Source organism: Lepidochelys kempii, chromosome 7 (assembly GCF_965140265.1).
Source record: "Lepidochelys kempii isolate rLepKem1 chromosome 7, rLepKem1.hap2, whole genome shotgun sequence".
Classification (NCBI taxonomy): domain Eukaryota; kingdom Metazoa; phylum Chordata; order Testudines; family Cheloniidae; genus Lepidochelys; species Lepidochelys kempii.
Genome location: NC_133262.1, coordinates 106,908,525 through 106,931,772, shown reverse-complemented (window position 1 = coordinate 106,931,772; position 23,248 = coordinate 106,908,525). Strand labels below are relative to the sequence as shown.

Genomic DNA, 23,248 nt, shown 5'->3' with positions numbered 1-23,248 from the left:
TTCTGTTCTATGTTTTCAGTATTTTTTTTTAATGAAAATAGGTAATCTCTTTCTTTGGAAGTTTAATTCTCTGACCTCGCAATCTGCTGCTTTTGGGGCTGATATGGTATTGTGGAGGATTGATCTCCAGTAAGGAGTAATAGTGAATAGAATGAATTTCTAAATATGCACAACAGGCATCACTCATTTTGCATCAGTATTTTGTTCCTCTCATGCTTGGTGGATGTTCACTGCATTATAAATGATTGTCTTAAGAAATGCTGATTGTGAAATAGAGTCCAAGCAAATGTTAAAAGAAGCACAAAGCTGTATTTAAGCTTCCCTGCATAGCTGCACAGTTCCTCCTGGCTTCCTCTCCTGCCTTGACATGGCCTTTGTCAAAAGCAAATTCAGAGGTATGCAGCTAAGAAACAAATCTCCTCTCTCACTGGGAAGGTCAGCTGGCTTTCGCAGCAGAGTGGACTTTCTGCCTTTTTTGGTTCAGTCTGAATGGGACTGCCTCAGCTCCTCACCCCCTGGTAAGAAAGGAAGCAGGCAGGATTGGAAAAGAACTGACAGGGAAGGAAGGGCTTCTTGTCAATCTCCATCAGGAGGGAGTGAAGCTAGAAGGGCTGCATGCCAGACGAAAGACTGTACCAGAATCCCTATAGGTACCAGCAGCCACACCTCAGATCATCAGCTTAGCTGCTTTCTCTTCTTGCCAGTCCTCTTCACCAGTGATCCTGGGTGGAAGGCACCAGAGACCACATGGATGCTGCCAACACCAGTGTGTGATAAGGGGCATTTGGCTTCGGCTCTCACCCCCTGTCATCTCTATAACCCTGCTCCAAAGAAACCTACTCATGTCCTATGCTGTGACATTCAGGGGAAACAGATCTATCTGGCCCATATGGATCCCGCATGCAACAGTGGGGTAGAGCTGCTAGGGAGCCCCATTCTTGAGCATCTGGTCAGTATTTTCCATGAGAGATTGTCAAGGGGCCTATGTTGGGGAAGGGGAGACAAATAAGCCCAGCCTCTCTGAGGATGGGTTGATTGCTCCACAAATGTTTCCAATAGCTAGCAATCGCTGAGCCCAGTTTTGCTCCTACTTCTGAAGCATGATTACTGGGACAAACTCCTGAAGGGGGGGAAAAACCATTGCATTTTCCCCTGCTCACCTTCATAGAGTGCAGCAGTGTGGATAATCCTCAGTGTCGAGTTCTCTTGCTCACCTTCATGGAGTTCAGCAGGGCAGGTTAATTCTGAAAAAACCACATCATAGACATGCTTGTTCCTCTAGGCATGCATGCGCACATACCCACAAAGCCCAGCAGTCCAGATCAGAAGCTGTTCCCTTTAATTTTTTACGTCCATGTGCAGAATGAATTTTATGTGCACCAATATGGAGGTGATGAGGTGTTTGGGGTTCAGGCTGCCCTGGGGCTACAGTGAGTGAGAGGACTCCCCGCAGCCCTCTTTCGCTGCAGCAGCTCGGGGCCAGAGGAGAGGTGTCTCTCCCCAACCGTGGCAGCTCCGGCTGGGCTGGGCCAAGGGAGGGGCTCCACTAGACAGCAGCTCCGATGGGCTTTGGGCGGGGCGCCTCTCCTGGCTGTGGTAGGTCTCTGCTGGGGCCGGTGGGGAGGGGTGTCTCTCACCCAACTACTCCGGTGAGCCGGGGAAGGGGCGCTTCTCCCCTGGTCGCGGGCAAGGCCCATGCTGGGGCTGGTATGGAGGGGTGCCTCTCCTCTGGCAGGCATGCAGCTTAGAGGGAACTTAGGTTAGAAGTATAGACTCTTTCAGGCAGAGATGTACAGAATATTGTGAAACTATGCTGAGGAGGTCTGCAGCTGCCTCTGACAAACTTATGGTAATATATCCTTCCTTCACCCTGGGAAGGTATAATGAAGGGGGTTTGGGTCTTCCTGTCGCACCTAAAAGTCTAGGACGGTATCGGACTGTCATTCCCATCATCAGACTGGGATCCCTACCAGACATAAATGTGGGTATTTTCCCTGGTGATCAGGAACGTAGCATTTCTAACTGGGGGAGATATTTACCTGTAAGAGTGGTCTTGTCACTCTACAGACCCTTCACAAAAAGAAAAGGAGTACTTGTGGCACCTTAGAGACTAACCAATTTATTTGAGCATAAGCTTTCGTGAGCTACAGCTCACTTCATCGGATGCATACTGTGGAAACTGCAGAAGACATTATATACACAGAGACCATGAAACAATACCTCCTCCCACCCCACTCTCCTGCTGATAATAGCTTATCTAAAGTGATCACTCTCCTTACAATGTGTATGATAATCAAGGTGGGCCATTTCCAGCACAAATCCAGTTTCTCACCCCCCCCCACCTTTTTTTTCCCCAAAAAACCCCACACACACACACACTCACTCTCCTGCTGGTAATAGCTTATCCAAAGTGACCACTCTCCTTATAATGTGTATGAAAATCAAGGTGGGCCATTTCCAGCACAAATCCAGGTTTTCCCCCCAAATACACAAACTCACTCTCCTGCTCCACCCTTCACAGGCAGCCAAGTTCACACTCCACCCTTCACAGGCAGCCAAGTTCAGGCGAGTACCTAAGCCCCTTTTCTTTTTGGCATGAAAACTCTCAGGTTGCATCAGATTAATCAAAAACAAACGGTGAACTGTTGTAACACTCTAAGGGCCCCCACATGCTTTCACAAACAATGCTAATGTGGATGGCCCCGTGTCTCTTGAGAAGAGGCAACTTCATTCCCTCTGCATGAGATGAGCATTGGCATTTTACCTGCGGAGAATGAAACAGATCAGAGACTCACCCAGACTGTTCGTTGTTATTGCCATAGAACGAGTACATGGATAAACTATGTTCTCTCAGAGAGTCTAAGTGGATCTACTGTCAGTTGGCACAGCTTCCTCCTCCACATGGGGTAAGGGCTCACTGTACATAGGGAGCCTCAATAGTATCACTTCAGGAAGTGCCTCCACTTGATATTTGCAGGGCAGCTACATGGAGTTCCATCCGTACATTCATGAGACATTATGCCTTGGTTCAAGGCTCCTCTGCTGACTCATCCTTCAGGACAGTGGTTCTACAAGCAGTTGTACAACATGGAGCTTTGCATCCTCCTCCTCTCTTGGTATTGCTTGTCAGTCACCTGTGGTGAAATAAAACATAGGGACCAGCACTCGAAGAAGAAAGGGAAGTGTCTAGTTTTAACTGGAGTTCTTTGAGATGTGAGGTCCCTATCTGTATTCCACTATTCCTATTCCTTTCCCTCTGCTTCGGAATATGACAAGATTCATGGTAGAGACGGAACTGGAGAGGTAGTCGATCTGCCCGACTCCTTATATCTTTGGTGCAGGGGCACAGGTGGAACACTGGAGACTGCTTGCAAGATTTCTCCGGTCTCAGGTGCATGGCATACACTTGTACTTCACAGTGGAATACGGATATGGACCACGCATCTCAAAGAATTCCACAATAAGGTAAGTAACTGCCCTATGCCCAAAGGAGGTACTCATGTAGTTATACAAGAATTGCAGGAATATCTTTGTCTTATTCCCAGTCTGAGTAACCCATGAAAAAGCCATGACATGAATTAAATTATTCATCTACTTCAGATCGGCACGTTACAACCTCTGCTCCTCATTTCTATTTCTAGCCTTAGAGGTTTGGGGACAAACAGAACAGGGCCCTGCATGAAATATCTAAGTAAGTTTCTATAGGAGGCTTGTCTTCAAAGAATTTCCATTTTACCATCCTCAAGACAACTCTTATGTTTTGCAGCTGTCTGGCAGCTCTCTTCCCATAGTCAGTCATTATCTTTTGAAATTACATGTGCTGCCAGGGTCTTTCTCCAGGATCATGGCAGCAATAATATTGGCATTAGGGAAGAAGGAAATTCACTTACCAGAAAAATTATCTGGGAAGAGAGAAGGATTAAGTACACAGAGAAAGCTGAAGTAAACACATTGAAACGGTTCCTGAAGTATCTTGGATTCAGGACAGATGCATGGTGCCAGAAAAGTCAGTCATAGGCCTGGGCTGACATTGAATACGATCAAGTGCTAGGTTTCACCTCAGAAGGTTAATAGATTATGATTTCCATAACGGAAAACAAGTGGCATCTTCAGCTCTCATAGAGATCTGCTGTTGCAAAATCAGTCCTCCATCCAGGACCAAAGATGTTTGAAATAAACACTTGGAAGAAGCATAAGCTCATTGGGGCAGGGACTGTCTTTTTCTTCTGTTTGTATTATGCCTCGCTCAATAGGGTTCTGGTCAGTACTAGATTTGCCATGGCGCTGGGCCCACAATCCAAAGGGGCCCCGGCCCGGCCTGCTTTTCGCCCCTCTGCTTTCTCCTGTGAGGGCAGAAGCTTGATGCTGCCGGCTCCTGCTGCAGCAGGGCAGGCTCTGCTGCCAGCCAAGCGCCTCCCCCGCCTCTTCCCTGAGGGTGCAAGTTCCCTCCCCTCCCCCACTCCCTGCTACCAATCAGCTGTTTGCTGTTTGGTCATCCAGTCATAGCCAATGCCATTTTCTTTATTTTGGTAAGAATATAAGAACGGCCATACTGGGTCAGACCAAAGGTCCATCTTGCCCAGTATCCTGTCTTCCGATAGTGGCCAGTGCTGGGTGCCCCAGAGGGAATGAATGGAACAGGTAATCATCAAGTGATCATTCTCTGTTGCTCATTCCCAGCTTCTGGAAAAGAGAGGCTAGGGACATCATCCCTGCCTGTCCTGGTTAATAGCCATTGATGGACCTATCCTCTGTGAACTTACCTAGTTCTTTTTTGAACTCTGTTGTTCTCTTGGCCTTAACAACATCCTCTGGCAACAAGTTCCACAGGTTGATTGTGAAAAGGCAGAAATCTTCTCCATGCCTTAGTGCCCAGGGGAAGATAGAGGAGATATTTTATCTGTTTCAGATGCCAATATTTAATGGAAGATCTTGCTTCCCAGGCACTGTGGAGGCACATTTCTATGAAATTTCCATTGTAACGGATCTGTGGGCCTTAGCAGAAAGAATAAGAGAACTTGTCTGTGCTACCTGAAAATTTCCTTTCTTTGAGTAATAAGGTTAACAGATCTGGCCCTCCGTGTAGACAAATGGATCATCCTGAACAGATAAGGAATGGAAATTAGCATCCCAGGATTTGGGTGTTTTTGTTATTAAATGGAATTTAGTGTGCTCTGTAAGAGAAATCATTGTGCTTTTCCGCAAAGTATAGTTAACAATCTATAGTTTAGGGAAAGTAGATTTGAATCATCCTGGCTGTGCAATTTCTCACTGAAGGTAACTTCAGGAGGTAGGGCATTCCCCTGCTGCCAATGAGAGACAGGTCTTGTTCTTCCTTGAAGCTGCAAGTTGTCAGAAATACCTATAAGTAACCTTAGTATTAAAAATAAAATTTCAGGTAAGGAGAGAGAAACTTTCCTATTCCCTCCAACAGCCACATGGTGGCACATGAAACTGGAAGTTGAAAGGCCAGTGCTGAGGTTTATTTAAATGTTCAGGAAATAGACCTATGTATAACGGAGAAATGGCCTGAAGTGAATAGGATGAAATTCAATAAGGACAAATGCAAAGTACTGCACTTAGGAAGGAACAATCAGTTGCATGCATACAAAATGAGAAATGACTGCCTAGGAAGGAGTACTGCAGAAAAGGATGTGGAGGTCATAGTGGATCACAACCTAAGTATGAGTCAATTGTGTAATACTGTTTCAAAAAACATGAACATCAATCTGGGATTTATTCGCAGGAATGTTGTAAGCAAGACATGAGAAGTAATTCTTTTCCGTTCTACTCCACGCTGATTAGGCCTCAACTGGAGTGTATTGTCCAGTTCTGGCTGCCACATTTCCAGAAAGATGTGGACAAATTGGGAAGAGTCCAGAGAAGAGCAGCAAAAAAAGGTCTAGGAAAGAGGTCTAGAAAACATGACCTCTGAGGGAAGATTGGGTTTGTTTAGTCTGGAGAAGAGAAGACTGAGGGGGGACATAATAGTTTTCAGGTACATAAAATGTTATAATAAAGAGAGAGAGAAATTGTTCTCTTTAACCTCTGAGGATAGGACAAGAAGCAATGGGTTTAAATTGCAGCAAGGGTGGGTTAGGTTGGACATTAGAAGAAACTTCCTCACTGTCAGGGTAGTTAAACACTTGAATAAATTGCCTGGGGAGGTTGTGGAATCTCCATCACTGGAGATTTTTTTAAGAGCAGGTTAGACAAACACCTGTCAGGGATGGTCTAGATTGTATTTAGTCCTGCCATGAGGGCAGGGGACTGGACTAGATCACCTATCGAGGTCCCTTCAAGTCCTACAATTCTGATTCTCTGATTACTGCGCCATGCTTTGGAAAGAAAGAGGTGGCTTAAGTCATGGAGATCCTCTTGGACTTTATCCAGTTGAGTATAATGGGTAGCTACACAAAGTTCCAAATAATAATTTAAAAAATAGTTCATAATGCTTTCATGCTTTAGAATTTGCGGAGGAGTTCAATGCTTGTGAGAGTGAACAAAGTCTTAGCTGGAGAAAGCCATAATGAATCGCTGCCTTGGAAGTCTCCCTGTAGATCTCTCTGTTATTGCAAATCAGTCCTGAGTAACAAAATCCTGGTTTTTGAATCTTGAAAGAAATTAGTCCACTGAAACCTTTTTTCCTTTTTTGCAGGAAAAGGAACCTCTCCGGATCATACCTCTTAAAGAGGTCCATAAAGTTCAGGAATGTAAACAAAGGTGAGAAGAATTAACCATTGATGCAAAATTCTGAAGTATCACAGTAAACAGTGTTGTTGGGGCTAGAATGTAGGATCAGCCAAAAGATGTGTAGCTTAATTCCAATTAGTTAATTTAGATACGTGTGTGATAGTTGGTGTATTTAGGGACAAAAGATAGCTTTGTGTTTAAGTACCCTGTTGTATCTAAACAGTGCAATGTATGATGTATAATATGAGATCTCGATATTGAGGCTTGCACTGCGTGATCCCTAGCAGTGAGTTAAGGTCAGAATGAACCATAAACGACAAAATCAAGGAAACAATTAAACCACTAATATCAGTATATTTTGAAGTGAGGCTGGAACCGAAATGTCTACTTCGGGTATGTGTTGGTGAAGATTCTGCTGTAGGTGTGCTTGCACCTCACATACATGAGATTGGAGTCTTTCTGAATAGCAGCATGTGTCAGGGTCATGCGTGTGCCCTGTGCCTCCTTGTGATAGCAATAATGTGACCCTGCCTCAGTTCCTTCTTACCACTCGTGGCAGACCGCAGAGTCTCTGTTCCTGATTCCATGGATGCTGGCAAGCAGAGTACCACTGAAAGAGACTGCTCCTTGCAGATTCAGGAGATTTTCTTCTACAGAACGGAAAACATCTGAAAGATTTGCGCCTCAAAACGGAGGAGCTTCCCAACACAGTCTAGACCCGTTGCAGTTTCTGTTGCCAAAGATCCTTTACTACTTGCTGCATTTAAAAATAGCCTCTTGTTCAGCTCTGTCAGTGTCCACCTTACGACAGTCTCGACTTGTTACCCTCTAGTGCAGTCGTGCTTTATCTTCTCTGACTCATCTGTGCCCAGGTTCCTCACGAGCCCGTTGCATGCTTACTGCCAGGCATGCACTAGGATTCCCTCCAAGGCTGTTCCAACTCTGTTTATCCAGAACACCTTGCCCAGTTCTGGGAGAAGACTTCATCCAATTCTCTGGGTCCAAAATGCTCGGTTCGACTCCAGATTTCGTCACTCAGGTTATTTTGTTTGGCACACAGCAAAGCTACACTTGAGTGGATCGGACTCAAACATAGGGCATGGGTATAGGGCCTACCATACATCCAAAGTTACATAGAAAACCTCTTCCTTTACATACATTTACACATTATTGAATTATGTGCCTCATGATTGGCTTGGTTACTTGTCAGAAACTAATCCATGTACATCCCGTTCTGTTCACGTAGAATCTGATCTTTACATCATCTCTACATTCCTAACTCCTCTTGCCAATTGTTGGTAAATGGTTTCCTGAGTGTTCTCCCTCTTATCTTAGCAGGCTCAGACATTCTGTCTTTCAGATTACTGACCTGTTAACTTACTTAGCACAAATGTTCTGTTTTCAGCCTCATGATGTGTTTACCTCCCTAATTCTATCCTACAAGAAATGACGCCTCACTCCAGAAGTTAATTGCTCCTGTCAGACCAGTCCTCAGCGATATTAGGGACCCTTTTCTGGCATGGGATCTTGATATTGTCATCCTGAATCTTAGGGAGCCCATCTTTGAACCTCTTTCAGTATGCTCTTTGCACCAGATTACCCTCACCCTTTCTGGTTGCGGTCACCTCAACTAGAAGGATTAGAGAGCTTCAAGCACTCATGGCTGAGCCACCCTACATTGTTTCACAAGGAACAGATAGTGCTGAGAGTAGAAGAAGCTTCAGACTCTGGATGTCTCCAGATCCTTATTTTATTACTTGACAGAACCAAACTATGCAGACTCTCTGGTTATTTGTAGACATAGCTGTGTTTGAAAGGTCAGGCTTTTTAATTAGAGGATTCTGTCACTGAGGTCATAGCTTGCGTAACTTTCTGGGACCTCCGTGACTTCTTCCACAGCAGCAGGGCTGGAGAAGCTATCAGCCCTGGGGCCGCCAGAGCAGTGGCCCCAGGGCTGAAACAGCAGCTGGGATTGGGTCAGCCCCCCTGGGGTTGAAGAGTAGTGGCAGTCAGCCACTGTCACAGGAACAGCAGTGGGGCTGGAGCAATGGTATTTCACCCCTGATGCAGGAGCAGCGGCGGTGATGGAGCAGCGGGCTGGCAGTGAGCCCCAGGGACGCCGGAGCAGTGGGCCAGCCCCCCCTGGGGCTGGAGGAGTGGCGGTCAGCCTGACTTAGTCCCCCAGCCCCAGGGTATTTTAGTAAAAATCAGGGGACAGGTCAGGGGCTTGCCAGTTCTGGGTTTAACCAGCTGGCTCCTCACCCCCATTGGCCTTGGTTTTTACAGTGTTTGGGATTTGATTACCTTGGACAACTAGGCCTAAGCACTGTCAGATCAGGTTATTCCATACAGTTACTTTCCATACCGCCTCCCCACCCTATCTCTTTTGAGAGGGGTCCCTGAAGAGACACTGCATCTGGGGGCTGTAGAGAAGGTCTGCCTGCATCATTAGGGGCAAGGTTTCTGCTCCTCGTATCTCTGGTTCTCAAGTCCAAGGGAGGGATGAAACCTATACTTGACCTTTGCAATCTTAACAAATACATCATGTACATGAGATTCCGTATGGTCACACTAGAAACTGTCCTCTCCACCTTAAATCATAATGACTGGCTTGCTACCCTGGACCTTCAGTGTGCTTATTTCCATGTAACAATCCTTCTGAGTCACAGGAGGTTCCTTAGGTTTGTTGTGACTGTCCGGCACCACCAATACACCATGCTGCCTTTCAGCCTATCTTCAGCATGCTGGTTTTTTTCTGAATACAAGTGTCTGGTAGTAGTAACAGCATACCTCAAGAAGAGAGGAGTTCCTGTCTTGTATCTGGATGATTGGTTACTGAGGGGCAGGTCCAGAGCGGAAGTCCTCAGTCATGTGCACTTCATACTGCACCTATTCAGTTGTCGAGATCTCATCCTAAACAGCGGGAAGTCAACAATGATTCCACCTCAAAGAATTGAGTTCACTCAGGCCCTGATAGACTGAGTTTGAGAGAGTTTCTGCCAACTGATTGTCTCCAGGAAATTCACCACCTATGTCTGGAGGTGGAGTCTTAGGCCTGGCCCATGTATGCCTGAGATTGCTATGCCATATGGCTGCGTGCACACAGGTAATCCAGTATGCCAGACTGCGCCTATGTCCTCTTCAGATGTGTCTGAAGTTGGCCTGTCATACAAATAGTCATTCCTTGGACAGACGGTTCAGACTTCCTCTGCTGATCCTGAACTCCTTACGGTGGTAAACGGTTCAGGGCAATGTGTGCCAGGTGTTCGCTTTGCTCGCTTCCCACTGGCCAGGACTGTTGTCACTGATGATTCTTTAAAAGTTTGCAGAGTGCATCTGGAGTTGTGAAAGTTCAAGGCCTGTGGTCAGAACAAGAAGTTTCTCTGCATATCTCTGTCCAGGAGTTTTGTGCGATCCATCATGGCTGTCCGGCCCTTCAAGATTGCTTCAGTGCACTTCCTTACCAACAATACCACCTCAATGCAATCTGTGAATAGATGTGGTGGGGGAGGGGAAGCACACACTCCAAGCATGCTGTGTCAAGAGATGATCAGGCTCTGGCAGTTTTGCATCAGGAAAAACATTACCCTCGTGGCCAATCACTTGCCTGGGATCCAGAATCATGTAATGGATCACCTCAGCAGAAATTTCTCCCAGAATCATAAATAGTCCCTGAAGACCAGCCTCTTGTGGTCCAATTTTGTAGTTTGGGGCATCTTGACAATTGATCTGCTCACCACAAGGGACAACAAGAAATGGCAGCTGTTCTGCTGCTTAGGGTATCTCAGTTGTGGCTTCTTCACCAATGCTTTTCACCTACACTGGGAATCAGCAATTCTTTTTTCTTCCAATTCTGATCATCCCACAAGTCATTCCCAAGCTGAATTTGGACCGTGTCAAGCTCATTTGGTAAAGTGGGAGTATTTTTCAATACAGGAGCTAGCCTGGGGAGTTCATCTGAAGCTGGCTTGTATCCAGGATATCCCTGAGTACTTGTTATACCTTCAGTCTTCTGGTCTTGCACTTAGTTCATTGTGAATTCCTCTGGAGGCGATTTCGGCTTTTCACCAGTCCATACATGGGACGTGGGTGTTTTCAAACTCTGACAATGAGGTTCTTGAAAGGAGTTGCTCATCTCCATTTCCTGGTTAAAGAACCAATTCCTTTGTGGGATCTTAACACTGTCTTAGTAGCTCTCGTGGGGCTTCCACTCCAGCCTCTTTCTCCTTTCTGTGTCAGAAAACTGCCTTTCTTGTGGCAATAACATTTGCCAGGAGGGTGGGTGAGCTGTAGGCTTTAATTGGCAATGCCCCCTTGCAGACTTTTCTAAAGACAAAGTAGCCCTGTAGCAACACCCAAAGTCTTTATCCAAAGTGGTTTTCCTTCTTTTCATTTGAACCAAGCTTTGGTTCTTCCCTAAGCTACATTCATTCCCATAGGAACAGTGTCTTTTTACATTGGATTTTAGGCTTTTTATCTAGATAGCACCAAAGCTTTCAGCTCCTCATCTTGTTTTTGTTTGTTTGTTTCATATGCAGACCAAATGAAGGGTCAAGCAGTCTCTTAGACCATCTTCAGGTGGAGAACTTCCTGTATCATAACAGTGTATGAAGTAGCTCAGGCTATACCTTCTCAAAGGGAGCACTATATTGTGCTATTCCACAAGAGCACTGGAAACATTGACCGCATTTCTAAGTGACATTCTAGTATTGGATATTTTCAGGGCTGCCACTTGATCCTCTGTGCTTACTTTTATAAAACACCATGTAATTACTGCTGCATCCAGATCGCATGCAAACTTTGGGAAGGCAATCCTGCAGTCCTTCTTTAAATAGACTTCCTGCCCCACTTCCTATGAGTATCACTTGTGAATCACTGTAGTAGAATACATGGCTGCATCCACTCAAAAGAAAAATGGTTACCTATCTGTATCTGTTGTTCGAGATGTGATGCAGATGTGTATTCCATGACCCATCATCCATCCTCTTTAGGAGTCTGTACATCTGACATTCAGTGCAAAGGAACTGTGGGGGTCAGGGCAGTGCAGCCCGTATCTGGCTGGGGTTGGGGTAGGGCTGCAGGGTGACTGTCACCCCGAGAGGTACTGCTCAGCAAATTTCTTCGGTTCCAGTGAGCTGGGCACACATGTAAGTAGAATATATGTCTGCATCACATCTTGAAAAACAGTTGAAGAAAAAAGTTACCTTCCCTTAAGATGTTGTAGTCAGTGTGGATCCTGTGACTCACCTTCCATCCCCACTTTTTGGAGTCCTCAGAAAAAGTAGGATTTGAATTCTGAGGGAGGGTTCTGGCCACTCCTCCCTTATGCTGTTAAGAGGCACAGTGTTCATGCACAGCCCTGATGGACATGGCTATTCAGAAAACTGATCTCATGTCAGATACACACTGACTGCAACATCTTGAGGAACCACATTTACTACAGGGTAAGTAACTATTCTTTGTATTTGAGATTAAATTCAAAGTTAAGAATTTGCCAATAAAAGTAAAATGCATTCCATCAATGTCGTGGGGGTAATGTACCCTGTTGCGGGATGTGAGTCGAGGTGAAAAAGGGGGTGGAGGAGAGAGAACTTACCACCTTTGGTGACTGTGACCCCTCGCATTCAGGGGAACGAGGCCTAGCAGCCAGAGTCTGAGGCCTCCCTTTTCCTCAGGTCAGTGAGGCCTAGCGGCTAAGTCCTTGATCTCCAGGCAGTCATACTTAACTTTCACAGTTCTGGGCTGTGGTGCCTAATACCTTGGGCAGTTGCTGCACCCAGCAGTAGGCTGGGTAGGTGGACCTGGTCCCACCCTACTTCACCAGGTCCTAACCCAGTGCCCTGTGAAATCAGTAGTCCTGGTTTCAGGTTCCAGCCTCCACAAACACATTCCCTGAGCTGCTTTCTACCTGTGATTCCAGCTCTGGCAGTCCTCCAGGGCAGCAGCTGCTGTCTGTCTCCCTCTATCTCTGCGGGTGACTGGGGGTCCTCAGTGGACTCGGAGTGTTTGGCCTCCGCTGTCTGGGGCTCAAGTGGCTTCCTGGCAGGAACCTGTACCATGTGTCTGCTCTCCTTCTCAATCAGCCCAGATTGAGCTAAATTGCTTTCTTTTATACCCAGCTGGAGCATGCCCAGCAAGGGCGAAGGGGTGAGGCCTCCTGAGCCTGCAGTGAGTGATTAACCCTTGCTGGGCTAGTGCAGGGTTGATACATCCCATCACAATCAGTCATATAACTTTTCCTCTAATAACTGCTTGATTTCAGTTACTTTGATTACATTGATAGTGACTACCAACTCATCAGGAAAGATGAAAGTTTAATTTGAAGGGTGATAGATACAGAGTTCTGCATACTCTGATTTTCTAGTTATAACATTGTTTTTAAGTAGAGCAGTTTAAAAATCTAAATTCCTATTAAGTATTTGTTTTGTTTTGTCTTTGCAGTGATATAATGATGAGAGACAATCTCTTTGAAATTGTAACAACTTCTCGAACCTTTTATGTACAGGTAATCTTTCACTCTGGGTAAAACTAGATCATTCTGCAAGAAAATTAAGCATAAATACTTTACTGTTAAAATTGTTTCTTGAGAAAGTAGTCTTCAGTCTTCCTCTCAGTTGCACATACATTGGTTGTGAAATACTATAGTATAGTCTAGACCTTTCTCCAACTGTCTTTTCATGTTAGTGTAGGTTTTCTTCTTTGCAATTTTGTTCTGAAATCCATATGAGAAATGTCCGATTTGCAAGCAAGAATGAATTACTATTGAAGTTTATGAAAGTCCTAAACAGCCTGTCATTTATTAACTTAAATACTTTTTTGAGTTGACATTTGGCATGAAGTTATTTAAATTCTGTAGTGTGAGGTCAATACACTTACAAAATTTGTATTTTTAATTAAATTATTACATTTTTATTTATAGAAAATTAGTTTTTCAACTCACTGTGGATTTAAACTACAGAGATCTAGGAGATTAATGGTCAAAGATTCAAACTAGTAACCTTAACTGATGAATGTGAACTACTGCAGTGTAGCGCCAATAGCCTTTGTTTGTAATATCTCTAAAAATGAACTTTCACTTTGAATGTTCTTTGATTTGTTGGCTGTATGTGGTGCTTTCACAACCAGAAAATACTTCAGTGATTCTTGCCATATCTTACTGAACACTTAACAGTACATGCACAAAACAATCTGCTCACATATCCTTACCAGGCTGATTTTAAGAACTATACATACTTTACTTGTTTTAAAAATCAAACAAAACCCACCAAATTTACAATCTCTGTCCAGATGTGTGAAAGTAGACTTTAGCAAGGTAGCTTTAATGATGATATGTTAGAGCATTCTTCCCATATGCCCGAATGAGGAAGTTACATTTCGGAAATAGAGGTGAAACCAAAGAGTTAGCAAAAATTTGTCCCCAGATCATTTGTTTGTGAAACCATTGGTAGGAACTTGTCACTATTGGGGTTCTTCCTTGCAAGTTCTTGACATAAAAATCTCCAGAGTAAGGTATTATGATGACTATTTATTTGTTCCCTTTATGCAAGATACTGTTGTTCTTATATGAGGTATTGTCAACTGCTGTTTTATAATAACTTGGTCGATTTGCTAATGCAGAAGTTGGATGTCTTATCACATTAATGAATTTCTAAAGAAGAAAAAGTTGTTTGGCACATTGTGTACATCTGTCCTTTTTAGTTCAGGGTTAAATAATTATTTAATAGGATAATGAACATAATGGAGCAGTTGTTTCTTTTTACCATTTTTCTGCTTACTGTGAGTTCTGCAGACCATAGGCCTTTTTAGAATTCTTTAGTGAAGACATGCTAAATGTAGTGGAGAACATATTTACCATATACCAGCTTCATTTAATTTTACCCAGATAGAATCTGGGCTTTCAGCTGTCAAGAGATACTAATGAATTAGTTTCAGAGTAGCAGCCCTGTTAGTCTGTATCTGCAAAAAGAAAAGGAGTACTTGTGGCACCTTAGAGACTAACAAATTTATTTGAGCATATACCAAGTGAGCTGTAGCTCACGAAAGCTTATACTCAAATTTGTTAGTCTCTAAGGTGCCACAAGTACTCTTTTTCTTTTAATGAATTAGTGTAGCTCTAAGAACAACTCCTAACTTGGTATCTTGTCTCGCTGCAATGTGCAAGTTCCCAGACACTATTTTATGACTGATTTGGTTAGAAGGTTTTAATATGTTCTTGTCAACCCACTGTATGCTTTAGCAAGGTTTTCTTTTGTTTATTGCTGAATATTTATTCTGGCATCACATTTTAAAATGGTTCAGTGAATATTGGGCTGCTATGAATTAAGTATCCTAATTGAAATACATATTTCACATTCCTGGTAATAGTGAAAGCCCTAGACCAGATACCTCAAAAATGCGATTAGTGCAGTGCTTGTTTCAGTAATATTACTTCAGTCACTACTACTGCCATATTTTGACTCCTTGTTGAATCATTGAACACTGAATTTAGATTTGTTTTTAGGCTACAGCAGCTATTTGTATAGCATTTCAGTCTAATGTAGTCAGCATATGTGCAAAGAAAGTGTACCAAACTCTGCAATTTCAGATATATTTTGAAATATTCCTATGAAAGCAAATTGATGAATGGGGATCTTGTGTTTATATCCCAGACACACAGCTTTAAGATGGAATTAGTGATGAGAATTAAAATATTGTCAAGAATTTTTTAAAAAATTTCAACTGCTAAGACCCAAGAAATTAAGAGTTAAGTTATATTTAAAAGAACCCCATACATGTGAAAGTATGGAAATGGGTAGTTTGAGTTACCCTCCCCCACAAAGCCCTTAATTTTAACCTATTAATACGTGCCCTGAGCAAAACAGAAATTGACAGCTTCATCAATCCATACTGGTTCACTGATGACTAAAAACAAGTGACAGACAACAAAAGCAAAGAAAAAATTACAAATTCTCTCTCACACACACACACCCACACACACACACACACACACCCACCCACCCACCCACCCCTTTTCAATAAGAAGAGATAGTGGAGTTTGAGAAGCAATGATTTGTCCCAGTGTGGTTAACTGGAAAATATAGTACTTGTTTTAATTATTCCAGTTGTTTCCTATCCTATAATGTATGGATTGAGATAACAATCAATTGGTTGCTGTGTGTGTGCACCAATAAGGTGGTTGTAAGGAGTTAGGGGGTTGATTCTTCTAAATAGTATGTTAATTTAATCAAAGTAAGAACACAATTTATTTTCTGTATCATCTGAAGTGTGTGTAATACAGACTTTTTTGTACAGTGTGTTGGCATGTGTTCTATGTAGTGTTTTGAGAAGGTAGATGAACAATTTTCATTATCTGCAAATTTGGCTGATCCCTAACTTAAACATCAGACCTTTTCACTCACTCTGTGGGTGTGTGTGTGTGTGTATATATAGCATGTCACCAGCAATAAATCATATCAGTTACTTTGTGCAGTATTTCACCAGATCCCTCACCCGACCACGTTAGTTTCTGTTTCATAGGAAACAGCATAGTGAAGAAGAAATATGAGGGTGTGGTATTGGACAAGTCCCCTTTATATACATCACTGAAAATCCTGTGAGAATTACAATGATCACCTTTAAAAAATAAACCAACATGTAAATCCAGTTCTGATGGAAATGTTATCAGAGTATTGACCTGGAGGAATATTACAAATATGATGTAATAATCTTGGATGATTTTCACAAGTGTCTGAGTGATTTAGGAGTATAAATTCCACTGAAAACCATGGACACTTGTGCTCCAACATCATAGGTAGTTAGAAAAATCCTACCCCTGCTTGCCAATGGGAAAGAAAGCTAGGCTGGTCATTGTATTCCCAGACTACCCATATAAACAAACAGCATCTTCACCCAGCTTAAATAGCCATCTAATGTTAATTTAAAATTTTTATTTTGATTTAGGCAGACAGCCCGGAGGACATGCACAGCTGGATAAAAGCGATCTCTGGGGCCATAGTGGCACAACGGGGACCGGGAAGATCAGCAGCTTCTGTATGTGTTTGATATGTAGATAATATATGGCCTCTAAGAGGTGTCAATCTAGTACAAGAAATTCTATTTTGTTCCTCTTTCATCTCCCTTTCTCCCAGTCCTGTAGTAACATATCTCCTTTGCATGAACTTTCATGCATATTAAATTTGCATAAAATATTTTGCATTTCTAATTGAGTGCTCATTTAGAGTTATCTGTATGGAGCTTTGTACGCATTGCATTGTCTTAAACGTAAAGACAATGCAAGTGCTGAGTGTGAAGATTTTTGAGTTCAGTATGAGCTCTTACTACTAAGCTTTTACTAGTTGAAGAACTACAGTGAAACTTCGCTAATTCTGGCGAGATTTTTTGCTAATTACAAATTTTGCAATCAAATTATATAAAAGATTGATTAAAAATTATCTTGGGTCCTCAATTTGCACATCCTCGGGATTAACTATTGGCCATATGTCACGTTAGTAGCTGTGGTTCCAAACTGAATGCATTTTGGGCCAGAAGGGGATTGCAAATACCTCGTATGAATTAGAAGTTTTGCTGTTGGAGACCCAGTGTGAACACCATCTAGCATTACTGAACTGTGTGTGTACAACTGTGACCTAAATCATAAGTTGTTAAGCATGTGGATGGCAGCATTCATGTATATTTTTCCATTAGGACCTACATTAGAAATGCTCAGATTTTTTTTACAGATTATTGTATTTCATGCTAAAGATTGTAATAGTGTCCGTGTCATCAAGTATGTCCAAAATTATCATGGAATACTTCACAGTTCAGATGCTGCAAGGTATGGTTTTCACTTTTTTGCTATGTGATATTTTGTAATAAACTGAGTATATCTACCCCCATAATACATTGGAAATCTACATTTTGAAATCTGGCTATTAAATGTGCAGCAGTCACATAGATGGTGTGCTAGTGTGATTGCTATCAATTGATCTAAACACTAGTATTTGCAGCTAGTAATTTTATAGCTGCTTCATGTTTTAAGTAAAAGTTGCTATCACAAAATAGACTCAGTTTAAAAGTTTTCTGGGGGAGAGGAAAAGAGGGAGATGGGTATTTTCTTAGTGTGTGTATGCTTTGTGGTGGGGCTGACTAAGCAACCTAGCTATAACTATTGGCAACACTTCCTCTCTCTTTCCTCCCTCTATTCCCTTCTTGAAGTATGGGTTACTCTAATCTTAGCTTTGCACTGTGTTCCAGATGCGGCAGGCCAGAAGGCTGTCGAATCCTTGTATACAGAGGTATACATCAAGAACTGGTGAATGCAGCACGTATGTGGGCTCTCATGTAAACTTGCCTTCTTAACAGAGGGCTAGGATTTAAAACGCTAATATACACTATGTAAAATTAACTCTTAATCCCACTGCTTTTTTCAGTTCCCGTTATTGAAAACTAACTCATAAACTACTTCACACCACTCATTAGGTTTGCAGTTAAGTATTACCTATTGATTTCTAAAATAAATTTGATTTTTTAAATTAGTAATGGCAAAAACAATGATGCTAAGTCATTTTTCACATTCAAAGTACAAATGTACTACCTTAAAATACATAAAATGCAATTTAAAGAGCAAAGTATTAAAACTTTGATTAATTTGCATGAGAGTTCATATTTCCGTTTTTTACCTTACAAATTTGACACCTTGTAACAGCAAAAATACAAATAAAAGCTATCCCCAACTAATACAGATGTGTGCACATACACAAGCATCTTATAACTGCAATAATTGGAAGGATAATATTGCAGCCTGATTTGCATGGCTTTTAAAACTCATATGCATGAAATTATTAGCCAGAATATAGAAGGGGTTGTTACTTGTAACTTGTACATTATGTTAAATATTTTAAAAAGTAAAGCAGCTTAATGTCTTAAACTAGGAATTTATCAGAGGAGGTAGCAAAATCTGAACAAAAGTAGTTTATTAGAAAACTTGGCATAATGATTCAGCTTTCCCATTTGTGTAACTGAAGTTACCGATGAAAATAGATCGGAATGCCAGATATATCACTGAACCATATAGCACAATTGCTTTTTTATAAACATTGTTTGCTATTAGAAATAAGTGGTGTGGCAAGTGGGCTATTGACCATAAAAACATGACAAAATAATGTAAAATACTTTCCCTGGAATTGCTCCTAAAAACAATGTGAAAGGCCAACAAATTAAATTCTTAACACATATCCTATTATGATGCATGTACAAATGCATAATAGCTCTGAAAATATAAATATTAGCTATTTAATATATGGGTAATATTGTTGATGTGGCCAAATCAACCCTGCAAACTTAATTATATCTATAAATCTATCCAATACCATGCTAAATTAAACTGACAATTGATATGAAAATGTTTTCAGATCGTTGACATAGAGGATCTCTCTTTCTTTGACAGACCTATTATGGTGATTTATCAAAGTAATTATATTAAAGTCAAAAATGGCATAAGTATGCGCTAGCCTACCTGAATCATAATGTAATAGATAAGGATAGTTTGATTGCCCCCTTTCTGACAAGAAGGTATTTAAATAGTGGTAGATTTATTGCCTGAATTTGACTCTTCCAAAATTCTCATTCAACGGAATGGCAAGTATCCATAATAAGCACTTGAAAATGACTTCTGTACAATTTGTAGCTTGAGTTGTTCTGAAAAAAAAAAAAAAATTCAGTATTGTTCTTGCAGTTTAAAAAAAGGCTGTTTATCTAGATTCAAAAGCATTATTTTAAGTATATTTTCTAAGATTTCAACAATTAGGATTCCAGAAAGGGATTCTTTAACTTCTTACAGTAGTTAATTCATCATATTTTGATCTGTGGCTTAGTAGAATAAAATGGAACAAAAATAGGAAATAGATCAACAGTTGTCAGTGAACAAAAGTGTAACGTGCTTTAACTTGATTCAGCAGAGTATTCTAAGGGGAGGGAGCAGTGAGAGTTCCACAGTGCTTCAGATTTTGGAATGTGAATATATATAATATATGTATTTGTATACCAAATATCATTTGAAAACACTTTTCTCTTGCAATTAGTTTTTCCATCTATGACATTGAAGATGTGAGCTTTAACATGTATTGAAAACGAACACAATTTAATTGCCATTAAACATATTAGTAAAAAATCAGTTTGGGCTTGCTAATCTCTTGTATCAAAATGTAAAGAGCTGCCAAGCTTGACTTCAGGAACCTAACTTAGTTTCTTCCGCTGCAGTGGATGTTTGCTATCACATACAGCAGTAAGCTCACATTTAAAAATGCATTGCCTTGGGAAGGCACCCACTTCCTGCTGCCATGGCTGATGCTTTGCTTTGTTTTTCTGTTCTCTTAGTTTACAGAGTAAAGTCTGGAACTGAGTTACTAACATGCCATTAATAACTGACTCCATTTGACAAACACTTATCCTTTTACAGGAGCATTCCAGCTTTTCTTCAGAATCCAGCTATGCTTTCTGTTTTGCCAACACCGCAGCCACCTCACATTCCACAGCCTCTCACAACAACGCTCTGGTCTCAAACCTTAACGCCAAACGCCTTGCCTTGGAGAAGCGAGGATTTCACGAATCTTTTACCAAGGCCAAGCCAGGGAACTTCAAGGTCCAGGCTGTCCCTCCAAGAGAACCAGCTTCCAAAGTGACTGTACAGAGCCTATTGGAACCTCAAAGTAAAAATGGCACTCAGGAACAGGATCCTAGCCCAGTGGATCTGGATGATGCAAGCCTTCCAGTCAGTGACGTGTAATAATGGAAGTGTTTGGAGAATGATCCATCTGTTTGGTCCTCTGATTTCCTTGGTCAGACTTGTAGCCAAAGAAGATTTTAGGAAGAAAGAACAAAGAGAATGGAACACTGATTTTATGTATGTGTGTATAAACATAGGTATGTGTATACACAGGTACATGCATATATAATTATATATATTAAATAATTATATACTGCCTTCAAATTAGGGTCAGAAATGGACCTTCTGCTTTTTTCTCACAGCCTGATAATAAATCACTTTCTAATAGGAAGGGGCCAAACTACATGGTTAAGATATGTACTGCTGTCAGTAAATAAGGTACCAGCAACTCTTTATCCTCAATTTGGCAAACCTAAAATTACATTCAATATTTTAATGCTATACTATAGAAAATGTAATGCCTACAAATGTGATTATTTAATTTCATTATAAACCAGATTAAGACTTTATGCATATGTGAGAATTATTTCTCTCCTCTTTTGAAAATGTTATGACTTTTTCAGATACTGGGATATGCACAAAAAGTCTCTTGCGTTCCTATCAGATCAATATTGTTAACTGAAATATTACCAGACTAAGAATTCTGAGCTCTTAGAATTCTAAGTATATGGTGCTGTAAAATTCACATTAGAATAATAATGCTATTTTGAACATTAAGCCTATTTTTGATGCTCTCCTAAAGATGAATTGTAATTTTTTTGCACATTTGATTTTAATGGACCACCTACAATGGTGTTTTGGATGGGGGGTGGGAAATCAGACTACTACATCTTACGCCTTTGAAGTAAACCAGTTTTATATTGCATTACATTAAGCTTTGCTGCAATTACTTTGTATTAAGTGTCTAAACATATACTGTTTAGGATTACTTTTTTGAGAGATTTTTTTCTTATCAGTACTTTGTGAACAGTTCTTGTTTCTATATTTGGATCAGTGAAAGACCTCATTTATTTAGTTTGATGTCAAAACTGGTACTGAACTGTTTATAGTCATGCAATTGTGGCCTGTAATTTTGGTGCACTAATAATCTATTAAAGTGCCTGTGTTTTTTCTCATCTTGTTAAACATTTTGAGACTATGTGTACACGGACCTTATTTACATGGTTTTGAACCTTGGGGTGAAATTATTTTGAGTAACGTAGTTCAAAACAATTATTTAAAATAGAAAATCTTATGCTAGGGATACCAGCATGCTGGTATTGCATCTACTAGCTGTGCAATATGTGATTTTTATAAAACTGAATATTTGTTACATGTGTGCATTGTTATGGGTTCAGTGATGCAAACAAAAGATATAAGAACTTTTACATTTCAAATATTTGATTAGCTTGAGCATGTACTGGTTTCATAGTTAGGTTTTAAAAATGTTTGCTGTAACCAAAAAAAAAAAAAACCAACCAACCCCACAAATTCCATATGCTGCTGCTTATTGTGATTCACATTTCCCACTGTTGCAATACTGTTAGTCTTCTGGAACTTAACAAGTACATATCAGAAAAGTCCATCTTTGCTCCAGCTTCCAAACTGACTTCTGACCTGAGAGAGAGAGGGTTTTTCCACAGTAACTTGTTGATCCGAGGATAGAGTAATTGGTGTAATGTGAGAATTAAATATTATCTAGTTTCAAAACCATTACGTCAGCATCTTCAACTTATTAATCCATAAACTAACCACTGTTTTTAGGCAATAGTATTTGGAAATTACACTTTTTCATTTTACTCTTCAACATCACGTGAAAGCTAGTGCAGGGTTGAAATTATTGTGGCAGTCTAAACAAGTAGTGTAGTTTTTAACTTGTACCAAAATAAGACAACAGTACTTTGAAAGCTTATTTTTCACAAGTACGCACTGTGTGGGAGACACTTTGAATTGAAATATTTTTACTATCGTTCTCACATTTAAAATCACTTGCTCTGGTACAGCTTTGGCACTGCATGTTCATTTTACTATATTTTGGTATTGGCAGTTTTATGTATTAGGTGGAGGTAAAGCAGCTCCATTATGGGACTTATTAAAATTAGAACTACTCTTGTGGTTCAGTAGCATAGGAAAATATATTTGTGGTTGGTAATTGTCAGGGTCTCCTATTTATCAGTACTTTTATAAATCTATAAAAATTGTTAAATTATTTTAGAACCAGTGCTATTTCCTGTAAATATGTCACATTTAAATTGTCAATAAATGAGTTTGGATAACTTAAAAGAACTGTTGACATTGTTTATTGGACCATTTACCAGAAAAGGATACATCTTAGCATACGAGTAAAGTGATTTCTTGTCCTTTGGTACATTGCATCTTCTGTTTCATTCTTCCACGTTTAATTGATTGAGCACTCTAATGGCTTCACGTAATAGGGTATACTGGCCCCAAATCTTTAGCACCTGTCTTAACGAATTGCTGGAGCACTGACTTCAAGGTACAGTTAAATCACTCTATTAACCCATCAGTTTGTAGGTGGTAGACTGAGGCCTTGTCTACACTATAAAGTTAGGTCGACATAAGCCACATTGCGTTGACATAGTTGTGCATGTTTCTGTGCTTAAATTTGTTTCCTACTGATGTAAATGCTCCGTTACTGCAATACAGTAACACCACCTCCCTGAGTGGCGTTGAGCCACAGTCAGTGTACTCAGGTTGATACGCCTGGGTAGACACTGTTACTTACGTCAACCCGAACAATCCTCCAGCAGCTGTCCCACAATGACGGACACTCTGGTCGCAACTGTGAACTTCACTGTCCAGGGGTCAGAGACTGGAAGGCCACACACCCCTTTAAAGCCTCACAAAGTTTTG

At 41.0% G+C, this 23,248-nt stretch overlaps 1 protein-coding gene across 11 annotated transcripts in view; it reads left to right on the top strand.

Annotated features, from left to right (window-relative positions):
* Positions 1-22,664, top strand: part of PLEKHA1 (pleckstrin homology domain containing A1) — an 82,485-nt gene extending 59,821 nt beyond the window's left edge. For 4 of the 11 annotated variants that reach the window (XM_073354160.1, XM_073354159.1, XM_073354161.1 and 1 more), the window contains 5 exons: positions 3,277-3,465; positions 6,659-6,723; positions 13,135-13,198; positions 16,633-16,722; positions 20,129-22,664. In XM_073354160.1, the coding sequence (XP_073210261.1) occupies positions 3,277-3,465; positions 6,659-6,723; positions 13,135-13,198; positions 16,633-16,722; positions 20,129-20,455 (735 nt within the window). In that variant the 3' untranslated portion in view covers positions 20,456-22,664. Of the gene's footprint in view, positions 1-3,276; positions 3,466-6,658; positions 6,724-13,134; positions 13,199-16,632; positions 16,723-17,925; positions 17,997-18,101; positions 18,158-20,128 lie in introns of those variants that run through there. The other 7 variants (XM_073354164.1, XM_073354163.1, XM_073354165.1 and 4 more) reach the window with 7 other exon arrangements.
* Positions 22,665-23,248: the final 584 nt, after the last annotated feature.